This window comes from Lithobates pipiens, unplaced genomic scaffold (genome assembly GCF_037356315.1).
Source record: "Lithobates pipiens isolate NorthernLeopardFrog02 unplaced genomic scaffold, aLitPip1_a1.2 Scaffold_3, whole genome shotgun sequence".
Classification (NCBI taxonomy): Eukaryota; Metazoa; Chordata; class Amphibia; order Anura; family Ranidae; genus Lithobates; species Lithobates pipiens.
Genome location: NW_027507790.1, coordinates 192,628,361 through 192,644,340, shown reverse-complemented (window position 1 = coordinate 192,644,340; position 15,980 = coordinate 192,628,361). Strand labels below are relative to the sequence as shown.

The 15,980-nt window shown below is 42.1% G+C and overlaps 1 protein-coding gene across 6 annotated transcripts in view; it reads right to left on the bottom strand.

The window, feature by feature from the left end:
• Positions 1-15,980, bottom strand: part of MAST4 (microtubule associated serine/threonine kinase family member 4) — an 831,319-nt gene that overhangs the window by 127,907 nt on the left and 687,432 nt on the right. For all 6 annotated transcript variants that reach the window (XM_077462654.1, XM_077462655.1, XM_077462658.1 and 3 more), the window contains one exon: positions 14,940-15,018. In XM_077462654.1, coding sequence (XP_077318780.1) covers positions 14,940-15,018 — 79 coding nt within the window. The remainder of the gene's footprint in view (positions 1-14,939; positions 15,019-15,980) is intronic.

Here is a 15,980-nt window from a genome sequence, read left to right as displayed (position 1 = left end):
GGCATACAAGTGTGAACGGAGCCTCAAACTCAGGCTCCAAAGTTGCACGAAAAATCACGCAACTTTGCAGTCGGCTAGTGTGAACCAAGCCTAAAGTGGACACAAGATCCACAAGTCATATACACTTTACATAGACATGCTTTTTTTATTGGCATGTACCTTAATATTTTTTTATATAAGGTGTCTAAGACTCATATAAAATCACATAATTATCCACATGCCACTGTGGGATATATGTGAACTTTGAAATTTAAGGCTGGCAAGTAGTCTTAAGAGCTTCATCTGTGAGGAAACGTTTCCCCTTTAAACAAGACAGCTATGGATTAGAGGAAGCCATGACTATGGAATAAATGGCACAATGCCAAACCAACACAAGGCTGCAAGGAACTGAAACAATGATATAATGTGATAATAGTGTACAAGAACTAGTTAGGAGGATATGACATGTTCTGCTGTCACTGTCTACTCATGGAATACTCGGTTATTCCTATAAACTGTAATATAAAGCCAATGCTTGATGAGTCTAGCCCTTCACATCCGCTAAAACGAGTGATGATTCATGTGAGATAAAATGGGGAAGGTAGGAAAAAAATGCTTGGATGAGAATCATGCCCCCAGACTATTTAGAAACAGATGCAAGTCTGTCAAGCCGGGCACTCTACATGAATTTAGATATCAATGTTATATCGTAAGAAAGAGTGTAAAAGGATCATTAAAACTGTCGCTAAAGAAGTCAGCAACTCAGAACCCTTAAAAGAATATGTCTTTTAATAATGTGCCTGATTATATCCGATCCAACACAGGCAATTAGACATTTGATGGTTGGCATCGCTCAATCACAAGCATACATTCCAATACGCAGTTCTATTCATATTTGTTCCCTATCGCTTTGGTCAATCATCAGCATGTATGTACCACAATTTTTTTTGTGTGCGTCTTGAAGTAAACCTTTCCAGGTTGCATAATTATTCAGCATAGAATAAACTCTCCACCATCTCTAAGCCTGATTTGACTCTTGTAGGAAACCAAAATTGTGGAGGGTAGTATGACAAATTCTGAAGGCCTGCTGCACCATGGCCCATGCTAACATCTATAACTTTTCAGAAATAAAATAATAGTTGTACAAAAAGTAACAAAATCAATAATTCATAAGAAAAGATCCTTAACTTGCTGACATCTTTATAGGAAAGGAATATAGGATATTTTATGCTGCACAAAAAGCCGCTTGAGAGAAGCCACGGAACCAGAAGCAGCATCGATAAACTATGACCTGTCTACACAGATATAGGTCAAACACACCAAAGAATAATTTAAGAGATGTATGTAGAGCAGGAAATGTAAAGTGGTATTCCCAGTGTGTGCAAAGGACCTGAGTAAAGGATGCAGACACTTTCAGTAAGATGATCTGGAGAGTCACAACAGTAACCAGCCTGCACAAGCAGAGAGAAAGCAGCCTGATTTCACAAGGACAAGCCATGCATCAACTTGATGAGACTCTCAATGGCCACGAGGGAAAGTACAGAAGTATGTAATTCTATCAGAACTCAAATTTTATTGAGCAGATAAAAAAAATATATATATTCATCTTCAGCAGTTTAGTGGAGAACTGTGGCCAGGACTAAACAATAGTACCTGCCTATATAGTTGAGGGCAAATTAGTAGTTGCAAAATGACACAACAGGAATTAAATATTGTGCAACAGAAATCACACGAAAAAGAATGCTTCATGTATGTAGTTGGAAGCTGTCACAATAATTTTCTAGCTGATACCAGTTCAAAAAAGCTTAAAAACCCCTCTAGCTAAAAGTTTGATCTTTTTTGGGTGGTTAGCTGTATGGTGAAATCATTTGTCAACATCTTGTACATCTTATACTGTTGACTCTGACACAATATGATATCTGGGACCATGACAGATGCAGTATGTTTCCAGCAATTAGGGCATATGAAGAGGGTTGAGAAAAATTGGTGATGGCTGGGTCACTGTTGGTAGGAAATCATTTGTGAAAGATTGAAGCTTTATCATTACTGGTTTCATGCTCATCTATAGACCAAAAAATTAATTCTACCTTGCTTACCTGATAAATATGTAATCGTAATAACAAATCTGCAGCAAAAACACAATATAACACTGACAACAGACCCACCCAAACACATCGAAATTGGGCCAATTGCAGATGCTATGTGGTGAGCAAATCACTCTCAGGGCGATTTAATAAAGCAGTTGTGACACTTTTCTGGCAGTAAAGCCAGAGTACAAAGTTCTGATCCAAACTCATGAAAACCTTGGCACAGTTTGTTTGCCGTTTCTGATGTGTGCAACAAATTTAGATAGGTGTAATACTTTTACATTGTGTTGCTTTGGCTGCCACAAATTCAAAAAGAAATTTCACTACAATTTTAATAAGGAAAGAGGTGCTAATTTATCACAGACTTCTAATGGATTCTCTGGTCTGCGTGTAATTTATTGAAGTGTGTATCATACTTGCTTATGCATCAATAACATGTCACTCTTAACCGTGATCTTCTCCATTTGTGTATACAATAAGGACATCTTTTGTTTCTAACAAATATCTATGGAAGATTATTTCTTTCTTCCAAGCAGTTTACCCAAAAACAAAGACATGGATAAACGGCTTAATGCTTTTTTTATTGTTCATGTGCTCCTTTAAAGGATACCTGTCCCCTGCATAACCTGGATCTGCTGGCACTGGTTCCTGGCATAACCAGTTAGCAGCTGCAGGGTGGCACTCCCCTGCCAGAGTATTTCAACATTTCTCCCGTCATTTCAGAAGTATCCCTGTCCTGACAGATGATACACTTCTGACACGGCTGACCTTCGGATGAAATCTTCCGTTGCCTCTGGGTAAACACTTTCCACACCTGAATCAGCACGCCGTGCTAATACACCACAATCCATTAATAACTACAAGTTCTATTTGACACTAATGCCGGGTTTCTGTAAAAGTAAAAACAATTCCCAGAGGTTTACAGATTTAATAGATACAAACTACCTTTTCCTGGTACACGTTGGGGCTGATTTACTAAAACTGGAGAGTTTGAAAATCTGGTGCAGCTGTGCGTGCATGATAGCCAACCAGCTTCAAACGTCAGCTTGTTCTATTAGAGGGATTGCAAAGGTAAAAAAAAAATTCACCTGATACAGTGAGCATCTATAGCCGCCGGATGCATCATGGAAGCGCGCACGCAAGTACTTCTCAGCATGCGAGGGAGTTCACATGAACGTGAGAAGTGCTTGCGGGGGGAGCAGAGACAGCTGCCGAGGGACCCCAGAAGACCAGGTTCGGGGCCACTCTGTGCAAAACGAGCTGCACAGTGGTGGCAAGTATAACATGTTTGTTATTTTTATTTTTTTTATTCTCTTTACAACCCCTTTAAGTTTTGACAAAAAAAAAACAAAAAAAAAACGATTGGCTTCTATGCACAGCTGCACCAGATTTTGCACATTTTGGATTTAGAAAGTCAACCCCATTGACTTTTTATGTGTAAAAGTTGCATCATGACTATGGAAATAACCAGATGGAGCTAAATATGCTAAATCTGATCAATCCTTGCCTTCAGGAACAAAGTATTAATGTCTGGTCATAATCTACATTGGAGGTTTATATTGTGATTTCTCCATGACTACAATACTTGTACTGTATTGTGTTAGTCTTCTAGGGCAGTGTACAGTTTGTAGAAAACCCATGTCTTTCCTAACCCCTTAATGTTTTTTTATTTAGCAACCAGTTATGAATAAGTTCAACTAAGGCAAAAATGTATCAGCTGATGCTCTGCGTGTACAGATGCTTTTCCAAGAAATTAATTATTGGAGATTTTGCTAAAGGTTCCGGAATCTTATGCATCTATATGATTTCAAGCCTTGTAAGAAGGATTGCTTCCGCACACCACATATATTAAAGGGAGGCATTAACCAGAGATGAGTTGTGACTTTTCATTTATTTGCCCTATGGGGTTAAGATTGGTACATACTTTGTGTAGCTTATGGACAACCAAACACTTATATACTTCACATACAGGGCACACTCTTATGTTGACTTGATAACCATGGCTTAAAGAGCAACCCGAAAACAAAGTAGTAATATAGTGCAGCTTGCCAGCAATTAAAGTGGAATTTCAGTTCTAACTAAGCCTAAATCTACTCTCACCTTCCAAAAGTATTCTAAAAGAAAATATGTCTATACCTACCTATTCTGAAGCAGCTCCAGTCTGTTCAAATGATCGGGTCCCCATGCTGGCCTCAGTGTAGAGGAGGGAAAGCCTATGGGTTATGTTATTGCCCAGGCTCAGCAGCCATTGCCGCTGCCTCTTCTTTACATTGAAGACAGTGCTAGTACCAGATCATGTGACGCGACTTAACCGACAAGTATAGATATGTTTTCTCTTACCGGGTACATAGAATAGTCTTAGAACGGGGGTGGGAGTAGATTTAGGCTTAATTAGAATTTGACTAAATTCGACTGAAAGTGTGGTGGCTGAATTCATTTTATCTTATTTTTTTCATGATCACCCCCCTCATTTTCACCATTTAATCATGTGAATTCATTCACACAATTCATACCCGACATAATCAACAGGTAATTTTGGCTCTTGATGAAAATGTATTTAGTCTAAAAACCAATGCAGCCATCACATCAAAGGTCTGGGAAGTTGCACTATATACAATGTCTGTTTTTAGGTTTAGTTATATTAACAGTACACATGGCAAGGCTGTTAAGCAAGCATTACAGACTAATTTGTAGAAACTCCTGTATTATGTTCATCTCCCGTTCCTTTGTGCTATATGGGAGGATCTGCCTGCTACAATCACATGGTTATCCCCCAGTGCTATGATGAAAAAAACGACTGGGGAAAATCAGAAAATAACTTCTGCTATTGAAATGGAAGGGTAGTTTTTAATAGATGATTACAAGGAAATGAAGTTTAAAGCATTTCTTCTGTTTAAATGGTCTCAGTTTGTTCTACTTACTTTTTTAGGACTATCAAAATGGCGTATAGTGATAATTTTTTGGAGATTTTATGTTAGAAAACGTACAAGTTTAGTACATTTTTGTAAAAGGCTAAGTGCAGTACATATGCTATTGTAATTCCTGTATAAAGCTTACTTACCTTTCAAGGCTGTGGGGTAAAGGGGAAAACTACTAATTTACATATGACATGGTATTATTTAGGGAACTGAGCTGCTGCTAGCAGTCATTTATAACCAATTCATAATCAGGAGCGTGTGGTATGTGTTGGGATTGCCATTAAGATCACAGCTCAGGTGTGTTCAAATACTAATTTGAACCCACCTGAGCTGTCCCCCGCAAGGCAGCTGGATTGACAACCATAAGCAGCTGAGGCGTTCCCTATCCTGCAGCTGCGAATATACATGCCCCTTTTATATGGGGTGGGAATTTCCTCGGCCTATCACGATTGTTTATCCACAAGGATGGTTTCTTGGCACGATAGTTTAGTGGGTTTGGACTAGTATCATTCCTAAAGGTATGGTTATAATCTGGCTGACCATCCTAGCGTGAAAATTTCACCTCCCTTCATGTCTGGTAACAGGAGGTCCGTGGGGGAGGAAGTGGTGGGAAATCTCTCGGAGGCTCGACACACACGTTTTTTTAAAGCTCCTAGAAAAATTACGAGACTTTTGTTTTCTACTCCTATAGGCCAATAGTGTTATCCTATCTGTCCATGTTCATTATTTTATGGTAGAAGTATTTTTTAAGCTTCAGCATTCAGGAGCAGAAAAAAAAATATATTTTGTATAGTTTTTGAGTGTTTTCTCAGCAGAAAAAACCCTAAACACTCCTAAAATGCTCCTAACAGATTTTTTTCAAGCATTTTTCTTATCTTAATGTATCGTAAAACCGCTAATATAATGCCAACGGCTCCTAAAAGCTTCTAAACACTAACTATTATCAGCGTTTTTATCCAGCTTTTTTTTTCTAGCTTTTTTTGAGCTTGTAGAAAAACACTAGTGTCCATTGAGTCTAATGGTGACACAGCGAGCAAGAACAAAATTTTCTAGTACAATAGAAAAAAGATGGGCACTCCTGTGAGGCTTGTAATGCTCTTTATCCCAGTAACCCTGAGTTTCTCCATTCTACTCTTGGTGTCAAAAGGAGTGTCACTGGAATACAAGGTAAGTGGAAATCTCCCCGATGGAATTTCAAACAGCAATAAACTGCCAGAAGATCCAACTCTGTCCTACCCTAGTCAAAATTAGTTTTTGATCTAGGCAGGCTTTTATACTGGGTCGAACTTTTATAAGTATCCCCAGGGATTCCCCTACTGACCTGCCCCCTTTGTGGAAGTGGATTTCTGAGCATGTGCTCCTGGAGGAGGAGACTTTCCCAGAAATGTGAAGAATTGGCTCCTGGAAATGTCATTGTGTGACCCAGCACACTTTTATGTAAATATGTATAGAGAAGGATCACATGGTAATATTCTGCGGCTTTAAAAGGAGAATTATAGCCAAAGCTCGTTTGGCTGTACGTCTCTCTTATGGATCACAGGAGTACAGATCGTTTTGCACTCCTGTGACTAATTTTCAGCAGAGAGCGGTCTTCAGACCGCCACAGAAATCAGGAACCGTGTCATCCTGACAATGGAAGTCTGGATATGCCAGGTGCCTGGACTGACACCCCGCTCCCAGCCCCTCCACAGCCCATCACTTCAGTGAGTGAGGAGGAGAGCAGAGAGCTGCCAATTAACTGTCAGCAGCTCTCTGCTGGGGGAGCTGTCAGAACAGAGTGATCGGCGGTGTTCAATCGCTCGCTTCTCAGTGTAGGACAAGCGAGTGCCCCCCAGAACTGTACCAGGCCGCATGCCCTCAAATGGGGGGGTGGGTGCTTTGGGTAATGGGGGCACCCTGCGGCCCCCCTCCCAAAAGCACCTTGTCCCCATGTTGATGAGGACAAGGGCCTCTTCCCAACAACCCTGGCCGTTGGTTGTCAGGGTCTGTGGCCAGGGGGCTTATCGATATCAGGGAGCCCCCATTAATAAGGGGGCCCCCAGATCCCGGCCCCCCACCCTATGTGAATGAGTATGGGGTACACTGTACCCCTACCCATTCACCTGGGGAAAAAAATGTCAACAAAAAAACACACAACACAGGTTTTCAAAGTAATTTATTAGGCAGCTCCGGGGGTCTTCTTCCGACTCCTTCGAGATCTCCGGTTCTTCTCCGTGCTATCCGGCCTCTTCTCCCACTCTCTAGCCTCTTCCGCTGGCTCCTCTGCTATCTTCTTCCAACTCTTTTGCTAGCAGTGGCCCGGTCTTCTGCGTACCCCTTCCCTCTTCTCTTCTTCTCCTGATGTTGACACAATGCTCTCTCCGGCTGTAATGCCGTGTGAGCTGTGCGCGACCACTTATATAGGCATGGGGTGTGGTCACCGGGTGATGTCACACCGCGACCCCACCCCCTATGACGTCAAGTCCCGGGGCATGCTGGGACTGCGAGTGACATTACCCGGTGACCACGCCCCATGCCTATATACGTGGCCACGCACCTCGCACATGGCATTACAGCGGGAGAGAGAGCGTTGTGTCAACATCAGAAGAAGAGAAGAGGGAAGAAGGACGCAGAAGACTGGGCCACTGCTAGCAAAAGAGCTGGAAGAAGATAGCGGAGGAGCCGGCAGAAGAACCTGAGAGTGGGAGAAGAGGCCAGAGAGCATGGAGAAGAACCACAGAGCACGAAGGAGTTGGAATAAGACCCCCGATGTCGGAAGAAGACCCCTGGAGCTGCCTAATAAATTACTTTGAAAACTTGTGATGTGTGTTTTTTTGTTGACACTTTTTTCCCCAGGTGAATGGGTAGGGGTACGATGTACCCCATACTCATTCACATAGGGTGGGGGGCTGGGATCTGATATGCCGCCCACAGACCCTGGCAACCAATGGCCAGTGTTGTCCGAAAGAGGACCTTGTCCTCATCAACATGGGGACAAGGTGCTTTGGGGTGGGGGGCTGCAGGGCACCCCCTTGCCCAAAGCACCCGCCCCTATGTTGAGGGCATGCGGCCTGGTACGGTTCGGGGGGAGGGGTTACTCGCTCGTCCCCATCCCATTTCCTGACCGGCCGGGCTGCGTGCTCCCCACGCCGTTTTTTCAGTGTAGGGGCTTCCCCTTAAAATCCATACCAGACCTAAGGGCCTGGTATGCTCCTGGAGGGGAACCCATGCTGTTTTTTTATTTAAAATTTGGGGTGGAGTTCTCCCTCAAGATTCATACCCAACACAGTGCCTGGTATTGGCGGGAATCCAAGTTGTGAACCCGGCCTAAATGTCAGTAATTCTTGTCGCTCATTGGGAAAGGAAAAAAACATTTTTCCTTTACCAATGCGAGCCGGCTTGGAGCTGGCTCCCGCGACGGGGCTCGCAGGGTGTCAATCTCGCCGATATCACACAATATTGCGGTCACCAACTGTATACAGCCAGATCACACAGATGCAGCACCAGCATACTCTGAAAAACAATAAAAATATCCACTACATATAGGACTAAAGGTGCCTAGATTTAAATTTCATAATCCACAATATATTAAACAATAACATATATGTTGTTTCACAGTAAGTCAATTGCCTTCCCACCCTAATCGGGAACAATTATGTATTTTATTGCATTCATGCTAGATTCAATTTTGGATGCCAATCTTAGGGGTTTTCTTATACAACGCTTTGGGATATTAAAGGGTATTCCCCCAACATAAAAAGTAATTTGGTCCTGTCTGATAACGCTTATAGCTGTGTATAGCCACCTTTAATCACACAATGAATCATCCTATAGTACACAGTTATCTCTAGTTAAGGCAAAAAAAAAAAAAGAAACTTAGGCAATCTAGGTGTCTACTTTTCTACTCGACATTTTCAGAAAAAACTACCCAGTATGCTCCGACTTCAAAGGTACTGCTGCTATTGGCCTAGGGAATGCTATCCCCTACTATAGAGGGGTCATTGTACTTGTACTACCTCTGCCTTCTAGCGGTAATATATTTATTGACCATACCACCTTCTTATTATGGACAGGTTATCACTGCCCTCCTATAAGTTTCCTGCCACAATGCAATGAAGTTTTTTTTTTTTACGGTGTGTTGGCCCTTAGACTCTAGCATAACAATGACGTTTTTATTATTGCATTGCATTTCTAGTGGAATTTGCACTTTTTACCGTATTCATTCTGCATGTTTCTACCAATGGACGTTTTCATAACCTGATAATTTTACATACTATTGTGTTATGTCATGTACCTTAAAATGAAAAAAAAAAAAAATGAAAAAATGAAAATAAAATGTTACAAACCAGCGAGCCAGGAGGGACTTCTTTATATTGTAAGGAAATTAACACTGTACATTGCTTTTAGTTCGTTTTTTTTGTATGAGGCTGTTTCTAACACAAATTAAAATCTTGGTTTTATAAAAAAAAAAAAAAATGAGATATATATATACATACATACACACACACACACACACACACACACAGTAGGTACATTAAAGAGGAAGTAAACCCTGATGAGTTTACTTCCTCTTTGATTCCCTGCCAAGGTAAAGCATAATGGACTACTATGCATCGATGTCCCCTGTAGTCCGGCGCATCCATCTTCTCGGTGGGTCTCGCTGCTCCGCCGCTGTCATTCGGCGAAGCCGCGATGACGTCACTCCCGTGCATGTGCACGGGAGCCGCCACTCGCGGCAAATCGCCGTTGACCGCGGCGCGCTCAGTGCGCCGCTGTCTACGCCGCATGTGCCGTAGACAGCGGTGCCTGTCTTTCGGCAAATATCTCCTAAACTGCGTAGGTTTAGGAGATATTTCTTGGACCTACAGGTAAGCCTTAATTTAGGCTTACCTGTAGGTCAAAGTGTGTTTACAACCACTTTAAAAGGCCCATCATTTTTTAGTTTCTCTCGTTATAAATAATTTAAGCACCTTGGGTAACGATAATTTCAGCATGTTGTATAGTGATAAGGAACCTTTCCGAGATGCTTACTATAGTTTGTAGAGTTCTTTCTCAGACTGTTACAACTGTTGAAAGACCCTTTCTCTACCGTATGCAGACCGGTAAGTAGCCCATTTTGCTGTGAAAGCTTTTCACAAGCAATGAGAAGCAGGGCATTGAGGGCCAGAAACCTCGAGGTGACATCTAGTGCTGACAGAAAAAGCATAACCTAAAGAAAAAATGGCCCCCAAATACGGGTTGTGACCACATAACCTACATGAGCTGGAACCTTTATCTTCTGACAATAATCAGTGAATACATCTATACTTTAAATAGTGAAAATAATTTATGGGGCAGTGGTATCTAAAGAACAAGCTGATTTTCAAGATGATAGCAGCATCTGCTCTAGTTTTATTCAGGAAAAAGAGGCCTTAAAATGACCACTGTTCTTAAAAAGCAAAAGTAAAAAAAAAAAAAAGAAAAAAAAAAAGGATGCATGAGTTAAGAATGTTCTGTTCCATACATGTACACACTGTACAGCACTGTCTGCTATAGAAAACCATATGGTTCTCCTTCTCAACCTCATACAACAATAAATGAAGAGACAAGACAAATGCGTGTCTGGAAAAGACAACAGAGTGCCAGCTTTTGTGCAAGGAACATGGAGTCCAAAGCAAAGCCTTTGTGGCACAAGGATGAACTTGTGAAAAGAAGCTGAAGTCAGTGTGTCCTGACAGAAGCAGCCTGTACATTCTCATTATGAGGTGTGGTGATTAAAATGCAGATCTTGTTGCTTTTCCTGTTCCCGAACAAGCTAGCACCCAGCCGGGCCCATCACTCATACTGCAGACAGGAAAGGAGTGGCTCACAGCAGCACCGTACAGGGAGAGATCCTTGGGAGAAATCAATGAACTTGCACTGGTGACAATGTCTACAGCTACCATGACGTGGATGGGTGATAAAAATGAACAGCTAATGCCTATTACGTTTTAACTGTTAAGATGTTATTGATTTAGCCAGCAAATAAACTCTGGAGAAATTTTAGAACTTTGTACATGACCACTTATAACACAGAAGTTGTTTACTTTTAGGCTGGGTTCACACTGCGGATGGATGCGGCTCACAGCAGGGGTCTGGTGTGTCCCTGTTCTCTGTTTTCAGGGATGAATCAGGTCCGAATTTGTGGCTAATTTCGCACCTGAAACTGAGCTAAATACACACAGGACTCCAGTGCAATTCACTCCGCGGCCGCCCCGGATATTGTGTGAACTGGCTCCATTGAGAGACGGTCACGATCTCCTGTCATACGAATTGGATGTAGGGGAAACCTGCATCCAATCTACAATAGGGTGAACCCAGCACAATACAAAAATTAGTCTTTACATCAACACTGGACTGGTTACTACCACTTGTATCTAAATGCAAAGTCTATATTGATTGGCTGGACAGTTAGGAACCCTGTATTTTTGGATGGAATTACTGGCAACTACCGCCTCCATATTTCTCCAAAATTTTCATTCAACGTATTTAGCCTAATCTGTTCAGTCAATCTTAAAATGATTGTAAGGGTTCATTTAAAAAAAACAAAAACAAACATATCATACTTCCATCCACTGTGCAGCTCGTTTTGCACAGAGTGGCCCCGAACCCACTCTTCTGGGATCCCCTACAGCTCCTCCCCATATCAGTTAACCCCCCTAGGAGAAGCGTTCTCCAGGGTGGTTACCTTGCGGGTGCACTCCCGAGTCCAGCATTTGCGTCCATAGACATGAATACCGGACTCAGCCCCGCCTCCCCGGCGCTCATTGGATTTGATTGACAGCAGCGGGAGCCATGTGGAGAGAGGGAGCGCTCATCTCCACTGACAGAAATATGGGCCTCAGGCAAGTAAAACGTAGGATGCATTAAGGTGAAAAAACACGAGGGTTTATAACCCCTTCAAGCCAGCCACAGATGGCTCAAATCTTAGACAGTTCAGCAGGGACTGTCCAAGATTCAAACCATGTATGGCCAGGCTGATTGTACCCAAGCTGATCAATTGGTCATCTGAACAACCAGCACATCAGATTTTTCTATATAGAGTTACTGCCATCGGCTATACAATAGCATAGCAGGAGGCATTCCCCCATCAACACGGACTGTGATGATAGGGGAATGGAGTGATTTTCCTTCCTGCCACCCATGGCCAGCCTGATGGTTTACTGATGCACCATCACTCTACTACTCCATCTTAAAGTGGTTGTAAACCCAAGATATGAAATATAAACAAACCGTATCCTACTATAGTGTGTACTCTCTCAATTAGAGTGACTGTAAAGGCATTAAGATAAAAAGCCTTCAATGTGCAGCAGCCCCCTCAGCCCTCCTAATACTTACCTGAGCCCATCTCTATTCAGCGATGTTGCGGAAGTGTCTTGGATGCCCAGGACTCCCCTCATTGGCTGAGACAGCAGCGTGTCGCCATTGGCTCCAGCTGCTGTCTATCAAATCAGTCAGCGCGGGGCCTGGCTGCAGCTTCATGCCTGAATGAACACAGGGAGCTGTTGCTTGATTCAGGTGCCTACATAGCAATCTGCTTGCTGTAGGGGCACTCGACAGGAGAGAGGGGCCAGGAGAGCCGAAGAGGGAACTGATAAAAGGAGGATCTGGGCTGCTTTGTGCAAAACCACTTCACATAGCAGATAAGGATAACATGTTTGTTATTTTTTCCCCCCAAAAATGAGACTTTACAATCACTTTAAGAGCACTAAGTGTCATTTTTGTCTGCTGCTTCATTCTTCTGCTATCAGCATGAATCACTTCTGACAAGTTTTCCTGACACCAAGCAGCAGAGGACCTCAAGCTGATCGACAGCCTCTGCTCTGTTCCTGTGTTCCTCTGTGCTATGTGAAGGGGGGGTGTGCCCCTTCCCTCCAATCAGCTCTCAGACCTCTCCTTATTGAGCCCAGAAGAGTGTAACTTCAGCTATCTGCCCCCTTTTTTTCTAAACTCTCGGACAAGCTTAAAAATTCTGCATTTTGAATCCATGTAGAGAAGAGAAGACTGCAGATAAACAGGTACAACGTATGTCGGAGGATATGTTTCATTTCTGTGCAAACCTGAGGCCAGTTACTTCACTGGGTATATGTAAGGGTTTACAACCACTTTAACTGGACCAAAAAATAAATAAATGACATGGATCAATTGTCAGGTGAGATGGCTGGCGTCAGACATGGAAAGCAGAAAATAAACGTGAGACTGTTGTTAAAATCCTAAAACTAGCTGGATAGAATTACAAATCCTTTGGAACAATAGGATATTGGATCCTTTGAGAGGATCATGTGGCCCTCACACAAGACTACTGGCTGCTAAACTTTGAGGGCCCATTCGCACTAAAGCATTCCTTTCAGGTGTGTTAATGCTCATGGATTATGGAGTACGTTAATATGCATTTTGTTAAACAGCACATTTACTAAGATGGGATGCTGACCCACAACATATAAAATGTGTGGCTTTTTTTTTTTTTTAAACAATGAAGCATACCATAATATATGGTATGTGGGTCATGGCATGCTGCAGTGTGTCAGGCTATACTGTACAATGCATTAGGGTGTCACTCACAATGAACAGCATCACAACAAGCCACACACAGAGCAAGTACATATTTGATATCTTTTCATGGGACAATACTGAAGAAATGATACTTTGCTACAATGCAAGGTAGTGAGTGTACAGATTGTATAACAGGTCAGGAGACATGCTTGGCCAGTCCATCGCCTTTACCCTCAGCTTCTTTAGCAAGGCAGTGGTCATCTTGGAGGTGTGTTTGGGGTCGATATCATGTTGGAGGACGACCCTGCGGCCTAGTCTCCGAAGGGAGGGGATTATGCTCTGCTTCAGTACATGTTGGCATTCATGGATCCCTCAATGAACTGTAGCTTCCCAATTCTGGTAGCACTCATGCAGCCCTGGACCATGACACTTCCACCACCATGCTTGACTGTAGGTAAGACACACTTCTCTTTGTACTCCTCACCTGGTTGCCACCACACACGCTTGACACCAAAAAAGTTTATCTTGCTCTCATCAGACCACACTTCTAAAGATGATGCACAACAAAGCCCACAAACAGTTTGCGGAAATCAAGCAGACTAAGGACATGGATTACTGGAACCATGTCCTTAGTCTGCTTGATTTCAGCAAACTGTTTGTGGGCTTTCTTGTGCATCATCTTTAGAAGAGGCTTCCTCCGGTAATGACAGCCATGCAGACCAATTTGATGCAGTGTGCGGCATATGGTCTGAGCACTGACAGGCTGACCTCCCACCCCTTCAACCACTTGTGTGTGGCGAGTTATTTTGAGGGGACAGCAAATTTACACCGTTATACAAGATATACACTCACTACTTTACATTGTAGCAAAGTGCAATTTCTTCAGTGTTGTCACATGAAAAGATATAATAAAATATTTACAAAAATGTGAGGGGTGTACTCACTTTCGGGAGATGCTGTATATAGTTTTGATTTATTTACACAGGTCTCTGTACCACATTGTTGTTTTGGCTGCATTACCACTTTGAAGTGGATGACCTATAATCTATCATAATGACCATAACTACACTGAACAATATATGTGTAAACTAGCAGTCCAACACTTAATCCACCCAGCATACAAATTCCTTGCACTGGCTTATCACAGGGGAAAAGTAAAAAAATTTACATAAATTATCCACCATAGCCAATCATAGACCTAACACCCTCCAAAGATGGCCACACACACAATACAAGCTGATTGTACAATATTTATGAAATTTCTTTTAGAGCTACCAAAACTATGTAGTAGAAACTCTCCCTAAACAACCCATTCCCTTTGTATGTAATGTATTGCAAGGCGAATTGCCAGCCATAAACATGTAGCCCAAATTGGGACAGGTTAAATATATAATCATGGGATATCTCTTGCCACCTTTGCTAAGAGAAGCAGGTGTCAGCAAAAAACAATAGTAGCAGTACTTACAGACACGGTGGAGCTTGGTGTATTTGTGCCATAGCCGGATGAGGGCAGGGATGCCAAAGACCAGCGTCGTCCATCTGTCCTGTTGTTCAGCAAAAAAAAAAGAAATTAAAAAAACAATGCTGTCAACTGACATGTTTTACATGAATATTTAATTGTTCACATTCAGCGGCAACTTTTTTTCTACCATAAATACATACTGCTATATGTCTGCATTGTTACGCTGTTAATGATTACCATACTGCTCTTTCAATGAGCTGTAACAGATTGATTTACAGAGTAAATGTTGACATATGAGTCTCGTAATACTAAAATAAAATGGGCAAAATAATCCAGAGAATGAAAAACTACTTGAGTTACATCTTGAACTGCAAGAAAGGAAATAGACTGCTGTCTACTGAAACCAATTGTTCAAGCCCAAGATTAAAGGGGAAGTCCACGTTAACACCCCTTAACACTAAAACCCCTACATCTACAGACATCCACGATCTAAGACTAACCTATCCAACCCTGTAAAGAAGAAATCAGTATACATACCTTTTCTGAAGCCAATTCAGTCCGGTCTCCAATGGCGGAAGCTCTGCAGAGGACACAGCCGGCAACTGCTGAAATGAATGGGAAGTGATGTTACCCATAGAGTTACTATGGGGCTTCCATTGTTGGATGTGTCCTCTGCACCCGCCTCCACAGCGGAGCTGCCCCTGACAGCTCATTGTGGGACCGGATTGGAACGGCTTTAAAAAAGTATGTATACTGATTTCTTTTAAGATAGGTTAGTCTTAGATCGTAGATATAGAGTTTTTAGTGTTCGGGTGGAATTATCCTTTAAAATAAGTAAAGGCAATACTAATACTAATGTATAGTATGAATAATGCATACCTTTCTTTTCTCTGCTTTTACCTTTTTTTCCCCCAAATAAAAAAAATAAAAAATAAAAAAAAGATAACTCAACAATCCACATTATGGTTTTACAGTCAAAACCCAAAACCAGTTATGAAGAGTAACAGAACAATTATTTTTCACAAAGATGCATAGAATAAGCTA